At 39.0% G+C, this 14,497-nt stretch overlaps 1 protein-coding gene across 1 annotated transcript in view; it reads left to right on the top strand.

Annotated features, from left to right (window-relative positions):
* The first annotated feature begins 304 nt into the window (after positions 1-304).
* The window catches only part of LOC111652913 (endophilin-B2-like), a 29,774-nt gene continuing 15,581 nt past the window's right edge, over positions 305-14,497 (top strand). The window contains exons 1-4 of the mRNA XM_023403307.2: positions 305-458; positions 1,005-1,146; positions 9,589-9,711; positions 11,011-11,144. Coding sequence (XP_023259075.1) covers positions 396-458; positions 1,005-1,146; positions 9,589-9,711; positions 11,011-11,144 — 462 coding nt within the window. The 5' untranslated portion in view covers positions 305-395. The remainder of the gene's footprint in view (positions 459-1,004; positions 1,147-9,588; positions 9,712-11,010; positions 11,145-14,497) is intronic.

The raw sequence follows: 14,497 nt of genomic DNA, 5'->3' as shown, positions 1-14,497 counted from the left end.
ACAGTCTGTTCTGAACAGGGCTGAAAAAGAGGGGTTTACAGGCCTGCTGAAATATAGGATCGGAGTGGATTTTTTAGCAAGAAGCTTCAAGGACATGTTTTGGGGACCTCTGAGACTTATTCAAACTTGTTGAAAAGGAGCATAATATGTCCCCTTTAATACATACTCATAATGAAACAGCATTGTTATCATTAGTAAGTTGTCAAAATACAGAGATGTTCTGCGTTTAAAGATAATTAACCACTACATTGCATTTCAAATATTTTGTCAGTGATACACATTAAGACCCCTTTCCTGCGGTGGTCACGTGATTTCTGACGTATGCCACAACAGTTGGTATCCAGTAGTCTGCTTCCAGTGTCACATCAGTAGCTAGCTGGTCCAAAAAAAAAAAAATGGATTTTAACGTGAAGAAATTAGCCTCCGGTGCCGGACTGTTTTTCACACGAGCCGTCCAGGTAACGAAACGCTGACCTGAGCTAGCGTTACTGTAGAATGTCTGAGCTAACGTTACAACAGTATCTGAGCTAACGTTATGTTACAGTGTCTGAGCTAACGTTACGGTACAGTGTCTGAGCTAACGCTGGGGTACATGTTAACATAGAAAAACACACTGTTACTTAATATTCAGTTACGTCCCGATAACGATAGAAGGCCGACATTATAATTAAATGCTGTTACTGACAGTGTTGTTAGCCACTTTAATGTTAAGTTTAGCTAACGTAACGGTTGCTAAAACAAAAACAACCACGGAGTCGGTTAAAAAAAAAAACTAAAGTAAACTGTAATAGGTGTAATCACCTGTTTTATCATCTTTTATTCATTTGGTTGAGTTTGATGGGGACAAGTGTGAGAGAACGGAAGAGGATGTCAGCTGAGCAGGAACGGGTCGTGAACTGGACCCGGTCTGATGTCTCCGGATTCCTTAAGCTTTTAATAATAACAGATGAGAAGCCATCCAGTTGTGTTCACCTGTGAGAGTGTGTTGTTGTGTGTCTGCTCAGTTCACAGAAGAGAAGTTGGGACAGGCGGAGAAGACTGAGCTGGACGCTCACTTTGAGAACCTGATGAGCCGTGCAGACTGCACCAAAAACTGGACTGAGAAAATCTACAGACAAACGGAGGTCCTACTGCAGCCCAACCCAAGTATGACACAGTTACACCAGACCTATCATTATTCTGAAGTACATGTTGCCTTCAAGCATAGCTACTGCTGTACTGGTGTTTTTTGCTATAGAAGATAAATGACTGCTGTAAAATGCAGCATAATGGGATAATTAGCAATAAATCAATAAAGTCCAACAGAGTAAAGCTGGACTTGTTTACACTGATGGAAAAATGAAGCAATGTATTCTGGATTGATCAAAAAACAGTCACAGAACATTATTATAATGACTGTGACAAACAGTCTAACCCAGTGAAGTTTGTATTTTTTGTTGCCATCAGTGTCATTAATTAGACAATTGACAATAAGACAATACAATAGTAGTAGCACTAGTTAATATGTAGTTTAATACTTAAACCTAATCATATGATCCTGACAGGTCCACACTGGTGGCATTGCATGCTTTCACACATTAACCAGAAATAACGTATGCTCTATTACTTCTGACCATGTTGGGACGCAAACCTTAAAGTCAGAACTTTATTTTTGTGTCAAAGTGGAGTCCTGTCACATGATAAATAAGTTGCAGGTATAATATTGACTTTCTCCCTGTTGGTCTGGTCAAGTTTTATGATTACAGTTGGGTGTACAAATACAGAGCTACAAATACACATACAGAGCTACATACAGAGCTACACACAGAGCTACACACAGCTACACACAGCTACACACAGCTGCACACAGCTGGGACCTCAGTCAATGGCACTGACAGAAGGTGTTAAATGTGTCCTGTAGAGTTTTTTTTATGAACATGTTTACATTTGGTGTTTCTGACCAAAATGCTCAACATGAATCTATCAAATGTATTGAATGTTCAGTGGCTTCAGAGAGTATTCAGACCCCTTCACTTTTTACACACTTTATTATGTTGTAGATTTCATTTTAAAGTTTGCAGTCTGCACTCAATAATCATAATAACCAAGTGAAAACATAGTTTTAATTATTTTTACAATTTCTTTTATTTCATTTAAATTTTTTGGTCATTTTCCAATTTATAAAACTCAAATACACTGGTAGATAGACAATAAATAAACATCAAGTTAATTCTTTTTTAAACAAGAAACAAAACAGGACTGAAAAGGTTTAGGCTGAAGCCTTAGCTTATTACACCTACCATTTTTTCAATTAAAAACTGTAATCTCTCATTCACAAAAGTATTCAGATTCTTCACTCTGATCAGGCGCATCAGGGTCTGTCATGATAACTTCTTTTATTAAACAACATATTGTCACAGAAATAATTCTGATAAACAATATTATTGTCAAGACCATTTTATGCCTCTGATATAATGATAATAGCATAATAATGTGAGGAGACATTTTTAAAGAACAATAAACTTTTAATTGAGACATTGGAATTGGGATGTGTAAAAATATTAAATATTATAAATAGCAATAGTTGAGAATTTACCTATGGTGGTGTGTGAATGATGCATAGACTCATGCTGAGAGTGTAACCCAGGTTATTTTCTGTAGCTGCAATTTACAGATGTCCCCTAAATGCCTCACAGTCAGCTGCACACAGAATCGTCTAGTCTCCACTCAGTTACTGCAGTGCAGCAACTCAGAAAAAAGAGTGAGGTAAGGTGTTGAAACAGTGATGTTATCTACCTGTTGACGATAGAGCCGGTGTATGAGAAACTCTCATCCAGCTTAAACCCAAAGTGTTCCCACACATGATCTGTGGAGTGCAGTTCTGAAACCATCTGGAATACAGTATAATGGTAGTCAAACCCTGCTGTGTACTGGAATCATGGTGGTGACATGCTTATGTAAACAAACACACATGGAAACTCAAAGGGAAATATCGAGGTCAGGAAAACGTGATTATCCTGTCAGGCCTGTGACAAACATTACAGTCACTATTTTAACATGCACAAGCTTTTCCAGTTTTCGCTCTTATTTCTGAAAAAGACAGTATTCTTATTAAGCTGTTTACATGCCTAATGAAGAGGAATATTCTGTCATTATGTTTAAAAATAGGTGTGTTTCCTCTTCTGTCCAGGAATGTGGGTTTTTCTTTTTGGCATGTATCTCCATTCCAGTCTCACAAGTCTAGTCGGTTTGTGCTTATTGTAAAAGGGCAAGAGGGGCAAGAGTGACACAACCTGCTGTAAAAACCCCAACTGAGACGCATATTTTGAATGAGCTGCTTGCACCTGAATAATATCAACATATCATCCCACGTCTTAATCAGAAAACACAAAAGTATCACCCATTTACTGTTAAATCTATGACACAATAAAGCATCTGTAAACTCCCTGAAGCCACTGTTTGTCCTTCCATATAAAAGTTTGCAAAGCCATTTTTTTGAATATTTAAAAATTTTCACATCCATGTTTACTAGATTTTTCTTCACTGCTTTTGTTGGCTTGTCTGTGCACTGCTGCCACCAAATATTATAGGGATCCACAGAAAGGCTACAGCTTGCAAATGCAGCTTTGACAAAATGATAAAGCCAAAGGAAATTCATAGCTGAAACATACAATACCCAATACCACTGGTACGGTTCTAATGCAGCGTATTAGCATTATTTCTAGGTTTATATGAGATGACATACTGGAGAGTGGGAGCTCTAATGTGTGACTTTTTGATTCAACATGCTACAGTTGATCACACTGGTGAGTATCCTGCCCCCCGACTCTGGTCCCCCGCTGTGTAAATCTTTCATGCCTTTGAATTAGAGTTAGAAGAGAAGTCATTGATGAACATTAACAGGACTAAATATGGTGCTGAGATCAAAGCTGGCTGTGAAATACATTTTTAATGCTCTGAGACTCAGAGCATCAATGTGACTTCAGGGCTGATCACTTCCAGCACGACATAACCAGTCTATTCTGGCTCACAGCTGATTGTGTCAGCACACCATTTATGTGGGTTAAAGATAGTTTATGCCAAACTCCTTTTTAATTAAACCTCTGTATCACTGGCTCTTACCACACGGTTTAATTTAGTCTTTATCTTGTCTTTCTCATCTTCATCTTGCTATAAAGCTGAAGCATGACAACTGGCTATTTTGTCCATGTTCAAAATAAGAGAAACAACTCATAGTTTGATTTGTCGGATTTGAGAAATCCTCATGTCTGGCTTAGGCCAAACTTCAAACTCAGTGCCAAACCTACAAAGAAAATTTTTCCCTTAGTTCAAAATACACAGAAAAGAAATGGAGGAGAACTTTTTGATGCTTTTAAAGATAAAAACTGGTCATGTTCTTCAGGTTCTTAGGCAAAGCAAAGAGAAACAGGACAATAACAGAAGGGTGTATTAGTTAGAGAAGCAGACCTCAGAGATCACAACATCTTCATCAGGGTGGAAACAGTTAAAAACATTGACTGTACCCAGTACAGAAAATAGAATAGAAACCATACAAATCATATCCAGATGTGATGCAATTAAAGGAGCTATATGTAAGTTTTTGTTATTGTTACATAGCTAACGCATTAACAGCTGTTTACTTTTCAGTCTAGAAGAACTGTGTGAGTTCAGCATCAGACTTCATTCCTTTACTCACCAACAGCTGTCTCCAGAGGTGAAACTCTAGTTTCTGTCATGTCTTTTCTTCTACTGAAGTTAGCATGCTAACTGGCTAGCCCGAGTTTGACTATCTCATCACTTTCTGATACCAAGTCACTTTATTGTCCAGTCTGCCCTGAAGAAGTAGCTGCTCAGAGAACGTATAAAATAACCTCTTGTATTGTAAACACAATGAGGCTGAAGCTCAACTGGTAAGTAAATATGTTAATGCTAACGTTAGCTATGTAGCAATAACCAAACTTACACACACATATATATATATATATATTCTCCACTTAATCACGTTTTCCTTGCCAAAGAGTTCCTGAAGATAATTTTTTGATCCAGTAACTTCTCCAGAAACACTGGATCCTACATTTCCCCTAATACATTTGTTTATATAGGCTGTGCTCTCTTCTAAACTAGTTTACTGTTCTGAATCTAGTAGCTCTTTATGGAAGCTGGGATCAGAAGTGAGTCTGACAACAGTCAACATAACAACATGAGCCTTGGCCACAAATGTGCCACCAACACCTCATTGAAGTTCAAGGAAGGAGTTAGATGCTAATATTAAGTTTTTTACGTTTTAGTGCAGAATGTGGACAGAAAACAATATTATCATATTTAACCTCATCAGAGAGAAAATGAAATGATAGAAACAAAGATAGAAGAGCAGAAGCTGATCCAGAATCAGGGCAGGGCTGCCCTTGTTTCACATACTTCCCTCCCAGCCTGTCTATATTTCCTCACATCATCTCCTTGTTGAACAGGCTCTCCTCATTGCTCCAGCCTGGTTGTGTGTAGTGTGTCTGTGTTTGAGTATATGAACCATAGTTACAGACGGTAACTACGGTTTCTACCGCCACATACAGTATTCCACAAGTACAGTTGGACCTGTCAGTCAGCTGATTACTGAGGCATCTCTTAAAACCTCAGTGAATTTCCTGCATCAGTTTGACCAAAACAAGTCGTGACCCTTAGTGTCATTAGAGCACGATTAACAGCAGAATTGATTTTGTAGAGTTGATCAATAACAAGTATGTGAGCAATAAAGAAACATGCTCTGATCAAATGTCTCTACCTCGACATGAGGCTTTTTAACATTGTGTATAAATATTTTTAGATGTTGTGGACATGTGAAGGGGGATCATTAATTATTAATTATTTTCAGAGATACCCCCTGCTTTGTTTTCCTCTAGGATCACTAAACTTGTTGGATTAAAACTCACACATCATCTCCAAAATGTACTTGTGAAAAATGTTTACTTTAATTATAGCTTTGTAAATATAGGTGATGCTATTCCATGGTATTAATTTATCCTGTGTGACAGACGTTAGACTTGGGTACTGTTTTGGTAATAAGGAGTTTTAAAATCCTCACAAGTACTACACCAGTTTAAAATGACAGTTGTTGCTGTTTTAAGCAGCTTTAATTTACTTGTGTCCACTAGGGGGCAGGAAATCTGTTGGAACTGAAGCTTCATTTTTCTGACCACCTGACGATTAAAAGTCCAATATTTCATAAGAAAAAGTAGGCAAGCTTCTCCCACACTGAGGTTCAGTCAGGTGCAGGAAACAGGCAGCACACAGCAAACAATAGACAAAACCTTATGTGAAGAAGTCTCAGACAACTTTATTCAGAATCAGAGGGTTATCAAATCAGCTGATTTGATACCGCAAAAAGCATGTGACAGTAGTGAGCTCTTTCTTTGCAAAAGACACATCATGTGATCACCAATGTAAAGACAATAGTCCTGCACCTCCACCCACAGGAAGCAACACTCACAACCAGAAGTTCTGCATTGACAACAACAGTCAGGGGCAGTGAGGTGTCGTTACGGGCTGACAGATACTTTAGTTTTAAAGGTGAATAAACTATTTAGGCTATGAGGATCCATTGCGTTTAATTTCTCAGCAACATTCTGGGAGGTCTGCACCACAGATCAGTGGCAGCTTTTCTAAACAAACCGTAGAGAGTAAGCTGGACCACGATCTGTCTCCATATGATATCTGGTTCTGGTTTTGAACACTCAACTTGAATCTTCTCAGGTGACAAGTGTGAATTTTTTCTGTAGATTGGCAATGAGAGACTGCTCACTGCTGCCACACATGCAGATTTTAGTTTTGATTTATATCTGCGTCAGCATATTTTTTTGTCTATTGATAAAGGTTGGTATATGCTGATTATATAATAATATATACACTGGGTCTGGAGAATATAGATAAGTCCAATATTTGTCTGTCTTTTAGCTCGGTTTCAGACTTCTGAGAAAAATATATGGATAATTAATCCACTGTGATTAATACACTTTGATGAACTAAATAACTGTTGGCTGATTGGTTCTTGCAGGTCGGGAATCAGACTTCAACATACATGCACTAAAAGTAAAGTGAGGAGTTTTTAAAAAATAATGATGAATAGCTTTTTACTTCATTCAAGTGCAGTTAAACTTAAATCAAATCAGTATTTGCTGTGACCCCCCTTTGCTTTTAAACCAGCTCCAGCTCTCCTCAGTTCACCAGACACAGTTCTTCAGGTACTCAGCAGGAAGGTTGTTACAGCATCTTGGAGAACCTTCCTTGGCTCTTCTGTGGATTTAGTCTCTCTCAGTGTCTTCTGTCCCTTCATGTGGTCCCAGACTGACTCCATGATGCTGAGATCAGGTCTCTGTGGGGACCAGACCATCTGCTTTCAGGACTCCTTGTTCTTCTGGTGTCTGAAGACAGTTCCTCATGACTCTGGCTTTGAATTTGGACTCATTGTCCTGCTGCAGAATGAGTCTGGACCAATCAGACACCTAAATTAAAACTGTAGCACAGTCCTGTACATGTTTGGGGCTGTTTTGGTACGAAAACAAAGATACCACCCAAGTCTAACAGATGTCACATTCATGTGTGAGTCACATCAATAATATCAAAAGGTTTTAATATCAAAAGAGCACCTCTTTATAATATTGGGGTGAGTCAGAGGTTTTGATTAATCTATGAGATTTGAGATTATTGTGTGTGGCGTTATTATTTACAGATACTGCAGCTGGATGAAGATGCCTCTCATGTCCTGATTAAATAAATACTACACCCAAAAATGACTTTCAGTATCTTATCATAGTCTTCAGTGGCTGAATGTCAACGTTTTCCCATATAATTATTAAATGGATAATTCTGTACCAATGCTGTGAGAAGCCATTTAGTTGTTTTTCTGCTCTTTAAAAGAACATGATCATTTGATCTTTGGATGTCTGTTTGCCTTGATATGTAAAGAACTCAGTTTTGGGCAACATTACTTTTACTCAATTAAAATCCAAAGGGAAATATTGAATTTCCTTCACAAGTTTCTCTGCAGACAAAGATTTCACACAATAAACAAACAACCCGACAGCAGTATAGTAGTAGCATAATTAGACACAGCATCTTTCAGGTAAATGCAACACTGTGAACACTGTGAGGTGATACAGTGTCTTCAAAAAGTGTTCAGACCGCTTCGCTTCATTGTGTTGAAGATTTAATGGTAAATGGATGAAATTGCCATTGTTGCCCATCAGTCTACACTCGATAACCCATAATGACAAAGTGAAAACATATTTCTAGAAAGTTTTACAAATGTATTTAAAATCAAAAACTGAAATACTGAAGTCTTCAGACCCTTAATCCTGTCCTTTCTAGAGACCTCTTTGGCAACAGTTAGAACTCCAGTCTTCTTCGCTGAGTCTCTATGAGCTCTGAACACCTGGATTTGGATGGATTATCCCATTCTTGCTAACAGATCCTCTGAAGCTCTGGAGTAGGTTTTCTTCATGGACCTGCATTCATCCTTCTCTCAGTTCTGACCAGTCTCCTTCTCCCTGCAGCTGAGAAGCCCCTCCTAACAGCACCATGCTTCATCATAGGGATGGTAACATCCAGGTGATGAGCAGTGCCTGGTGTCTGTCGGACATGGTGTTTGGAGTTCTGACCAGACCAGAGAGTCTTGTTCCTCCTGCTCTCAGAGTCTTTAAATGCTCTTAGTCAGACTCAGGCATTATGTCTTGACTCTCTACCATAAAGACCTGATTGATGGAGAACTGCTGAGATGGCCGTCCTTCCAGGGGCTTCTCCATCTCTGCAAAGGACTTCTGAATCTTTGTTACAGTCACCTCCTCCCTGACCAACATCCTTTCCTGGTTACTCAGTTTGTCTGGACGGCAAACTCTAGAACAGTCCTGGTTCCAGACTTCTTCAATTTCAGTTATTGTTCCTACTGTTCTCCTGGGAACACAAAGAGCTTTAGAAAGGGATTCATACTCTTGCTGTTGTCTATGCCTTGCTGGAATTTTACTATGGAGGTCTACAGAGAGTTCCTTGGACTTCATGGCTTCGTGGGACCTTATATAAACAGGTGTGAGCCTTTCTTTGCTCAATCAATTTAGTTTGCCATAGGTCGACTCCAGTCAAGTTGTAGACTCATCTCAAGGATAATTACAGCAAACAGGAAGCAGCTGACCACAGGTTGGAGCCGCAATAGAAGGTCCTAATGGTTTGTGTAGACTGATGTACAAAAATAGCAATTTTATCCATTTAAAATTAAATATTTTACAATTTATTTTACAAATAAATTACAACACAATAAAGTGTACAAAAGGTGATGGAGTCTGATGACTTTCTGCAGCCACTGTAATTCTGCAAATTGAGCTATAGTGGTTTTATAATGTGATAATTTACACTGTATTAGAGCCACTTCTGCTTCGTCCATTAATAAACATCAATGGACCACAAAGAAGTTGAAAAGTATCAGAAGTTTGTTACACTTCCACCACATATCACCAGTTTATAACATCATTAAGGCTAACAATGTTAGCAGTAACAGTTGCCTTCTTTTGCATTCAGCAGACACACCAGAGCCATAGATTAAACTCTTCTTGACTTTGTATGCAGGTGCCAGAATTGAGGAGTTTCTCTATGAGAAGTTGGACAGGAAGGCACCGTCCAGAATTACCAATGGAGAGCTGCTGGGTCAATATATGCAGGATGCAGCAAAGGAATTTGGTTCTCCATATGGTAAGTCTTAAACACAACATGACTCTTTTTACAGCCTGTATGTAAACTTGACCTCTCTTTACATCAGAAATAATCTACCCAATAAGTTGAAAGGTCACCTGACTGCTAGATACAAGTCTGCCAGCTCTTCTTCACTCATTTGTATGATGAGGAGGTATCCAGGTACAGATTGTTGGCTCTGTAGTGAAATGCAGTGATGCACCAGTGAACTGGTATTTTCCTGCCACTCACTAAGGTTATTTCTTCAACAACAGTGCGTCATGGCTGGAATTCAGCATTTTTATTATTCACTGCATATTAACACTTTGCCTGTGAAAAAGTCCTATGAACAGTAGTTTGTGAGTTAGTGAGAGCAGCAGCCGTATCAGTCATGTATCCCCAGTGTTGCCTTATTAGCTAACCTTTGTATATTCTCTAACTGAAGTAATGTGACTCAGCTTAACTTGCTCCCAAGCCTCCCTTCTTCGTCTATGATTGGCTCCACCACACATCACACACACCACTGACTTCTGCCCCATTTACACACCACATGGTAATGTTGAAGTATTTTGGTTAAATAAATTACTTTTTGTTTCTTATTTCAGAGTCTTGTCAACCTTTAGCCAGGTGACAACACTGTGCTCTGTGTGTTGTAGCCACAGTAACATGGCTGCAGACTATATATTATTCATGTGGTGTAGATTACAAAGAGCAACTGGAGCATGGCCCCATGGCTCCTTTCCCTTGGGCACTTTTATTGGATCTATATTTAGCTTTGAGTAGAGACACAGGCAATGTTAAAAGTCCACATTGTGTCTCCATCATACACATTGCCAAATAACTGACTTGAAATCATGTGATGATACAAATCAAAGATAAAAATATGGATGAAAAGAAGGAGATAGCAGTAAACTAAGGAAACTGTTTTTGAGAAACAAATGCATGACTATTGAAATCAGTGATCAGGCTTTCTTCAGCCAGAAAATGTGGTTTTATGTTATGATTTCACAAATGGTTTCTGTGTTAGTACAACAATGTGCATAACAGCAGTAGTAATAACAGCCTTCGTGGTTTTTATTTTTATGGATTTTAACCTAGAAATTTTCGTCTGGAGTGCAGCACGTAGTTTGTGTCGGTTGACGGTTGTAACACATCTGATGCATCACACAGAAAGAAGTAGTTGAGGTACAGTTGCCAGGTGCAGATTCAAGGGCTTGTCGACTACAGTGTCTTAAACTATCCTGTAACTTCAGAGGACATGTTGAAGTCTAGGAGGGATGTGTTATTTGAAATGAAGCCTCTGTGGTGAATGTTTTTCAGGGAGCACTCTGATCAAGGTGGGGGAATGTGAGAGGAGATTAGGAGCAGCAGAGAGGGAGTTCCTCCAGACATCAGCCATCAGCTTCCTGACCCCCCTGAGGAACTTCCTGGAAGGAGACTGGAAGACCATTTCAGTGAGTTCTACTGGTGCAGTAGTATTTTAGGGAGGAGGGATGTCACATTCCATCAGAAGACATAAAAACTTCCCCCTTGACTTCACATATTCTGGATGGTGTTGAAGGAAATAATCTCTCATGGTTTTATTCAGTATACAACACTGGGTCAGGGACAGACCTGTGGCAGCAGAAGGCTCAGATTGTAGTTTATCCATAGAAAACATGAAAGTGATGTCATACTTTTAATTGTCGACATCTGAACATGACTCATTGCTGTTTTTTTCATCATGATCATTAATAGTAATGGAAAAACTCATGTCGCCTAATTAATGAAAATTAACATAAAGATGATTAATCTCTGTTTTATAGTATAATAGAAAAATCACATTTTGCACTATGACCTGACTTTGTATGATCTAGGACATAAATCTATCATCACACCTTTACCAAAGTGTCTATCTTTGGAAATGTTGAGACTTCCAATAGTTACACTACAATAAATACAACTAGAAAATTCCTGGAGAAATTTTGAATGTGCCTGGTTCTTGGTGCGTGTATTTCACTCCTCACATTTCAATCTGTACAAAGGATGTTACTTTCACTTTCATTCATGTCGTAGAGACATATCCTGATACTGACCTCAGTCAATGCAGGTGTCCCTCAAAAGCCATTTGAAGCTGTCAAGACTGGCCAAAATAACCTCACACTGATGGTTTCAAACCCTAATTTGTTCCCACAACCATAGCAAGACATGTACGTATACATATACATTCCCTAACAGAAGTTGATCTGCAGTAAAGCTATAGAACTATATCCCCATATAGACAATAGCTTGTGTGTGTGTGTGTGTGTGTGTGTGTGTGTGTGTGTGTGTGTGTGTGTGTGTGTGTGTGTGTGTGTGTGTGGCGGTAGAGCTGCCCCCCAGAAAGTAAGTTCTATGTACCTGGTTGAGACTCTTATTTTGAAGGTGAATATCCAAAAAGTAAGATGGTGTTTGGGTGTGTCTGATAATGTGCATGCGTGTATTGTTGTGTGTGGCAGTGGAGCTGTCTACCATAGAGCCTCCAAAAAACTTGTGTTACCAGGTTGAGACACTTGTACAGTTTATATCCATAAGGTGGTGATGGTTTTTGTGTGTCTTTCAATGTATGTGTGTGTAACCCATGTTACGAGGCCTTAACTGTGCAATGAATTATTATGGCTGAATTCATATATATTCTATATTGGAAGGATTAGAACTAGGAATAGAAACAAAAATACAAACAAACAATGGTTTATGGTTGAAAAAATAGCGAATAGAAATTAATTAATAACAGTTGGTGTGTCGCCTAGTTTTTTTTCTCTCTCTCTCGCTCTTCTGTCGCTATTGAGATCAGAGTCAGATGCATGTTGTGTCGCTCATGATAGACTACGCTGGAGAATGTGGTGGATATCTTTGATACTAGCTGGATAAGTGGAAAAGTTCCTGTCCACAATGTGTAGTGTCTAGAGGATGTATATTTAACCCTCTTTTTGGCCTACTCAGGCCGGGTCCCCCCCTGTTGTCTCCCTGTTTGAGTTGGATGTGACATCTTTGGAAGAGAGTGGATTTCTTCTGCTGCTGTTCTGCGCTACAATAGTGGTGGTAGAGTGCAGTGGTTGTGGCGAGCCAAGCTAACTGGACAGATGTTCCTGAAAGAGTTGAACTGTTGCTTCCAAAAGAAATCCTGGTAGGACTGATCATTGCCAGAGCATTGAAGGATACAATTCATAGACTGCAGATTTTCAGCCTTTCACTGGACTGAGAAAGGAAAGAAAAGAGAGACTGTTTGTATTTGAGTAATTGTACACTTATGTTTAAATTGTTATCATCGATCTGTTGGTTGATGCAGATATTTTGCCAAATTTACTTTTTTTTTGACAAGAGGTTAAAAAAGGGAAGGGTGCTTTACACCTAGGTTAAAAGGGTGTCGCTTACACACAAAGAGGTCTGTCTCTTAGGACTTAGACTCTAAATCGACCTATAACCAGGTGAGCACTAGTCAGTGTCTATATGTGTAGTATGAGATGTATAATGAGTGACTCTTCTCAGAACCAGGGAGCAACACATTGGTTATTGTTGTTATATGTTTTATTCTCTTTGTGCCAACAATATCTAAATACGCTTCTAAAATGTACCTGTCGGTCTATGGTTTTCTTTGCTCTTGCTACTCAATGATTAGTGATTAATACTCATTTATCCTGTGGGCGAGTCTACATCCTCTGGTGTGCTCGTCCCTGTGGTTGCTGATTTATAAGTGTAGGGATAAACGCACGTGTAATACCCAGTGTCTACTGTAATACGCTAGAGCTGACATCTGTTACATGTGTGCGTGGTGTTGGGAACTGCGAAAGCTTGACCTTCAAACAGCCCTTTGAAGTTGCTTGGTGCGTGTACGTCACTCCTCACGTTTCAATCTGTACAAAGGACCTTAACTTTCAGTTTCATTAATGTCGTAGAGACTTATCCTGACACTGACCTTGTAGGATTTTAAAAAATTGTCAGATTTTCTTTGGGAGGAACATTTTCAGGGATGGCATTTAGAGTGCCCATGATGTCATCCACTCTAGCTCTGAACATTCTGTGCAATACACACCCATTATAAAATCTGAAACGGTCAAAAAATTAAACAAAATGTAAACTGCAATTTTGTGAAAACCGTAATAGTTTACGAAATACCGAATTAACCTATAAGAGTCTCAAGTCTTGTGACCCGTTTAACGTTTCAACTATTTTTCTATGTTGAAGTATGACGCAGCAGTAGAGCTCCAAAGAGGGCTGGGTTTGGTCGTTTTGAGCACGTCTCCCCATTCATTCTCTATTTTCGCCTTTAATTGCCATTTAAATCGCCATGACTACTCAAATTGCTAAGAAAAGTCAATGTGATGAGCTGGGGTGGTTTCTTATATACAGTGGGGCAAAAAAGTATTTAGTCAGCCACCAATTGTGCAAGTTCTCCCACTTAAAAATATGAGAGGGCTGTAATTTTCATCATAGGTATACCACAACTATGAGAGACAAAATGAGGGAAAAAAAAAAAAAAATCCAGAAAATCACATTGTCTGATTTTTTAAGAATTTATTTGCAAATTATGGTGGAAAATAAGTATTTGGTCAATAACAAAAGTTCATCTCAATACTTTGTTATATACCCTTTGTTGGCAATGACAGAGGTCAAACGTTTTCAAGTCTTCAGAAGGTTTTCACACACTGTTGCTGGTATTTTGGCCCATTCCTCCATGCAGATCACGGACTTTCAACTCCCTCCAAAGATTTTCTAGGGGATTGAGATCTGGAGACTGACTAGGCCTCTCCAGGACCTTGAAATGCTTCTTACGAAGCCACTCCTTCGT

This window comes from Seriola lalandi, unplaced genomic scaffold (assembly GCF_002814215.2).
Source record: "Seriola lalandi dorsalis isolate HSWRI2012SDOR001 ecotype SW California unplaced genomic scaffold, Sedor1 jcf7180002054111, whole genome shotgun sequence".
In the NCBI taxonomy this organism is placed as follows: Eukaryota; Metazoa; Chordata; class Actinopteri; order Carangiformes; family Carangidae; genus Seriola; species Seriola lalandi.
This window is presented reverse-complemented; position numbering and strand designations above follow the sequence as displayed.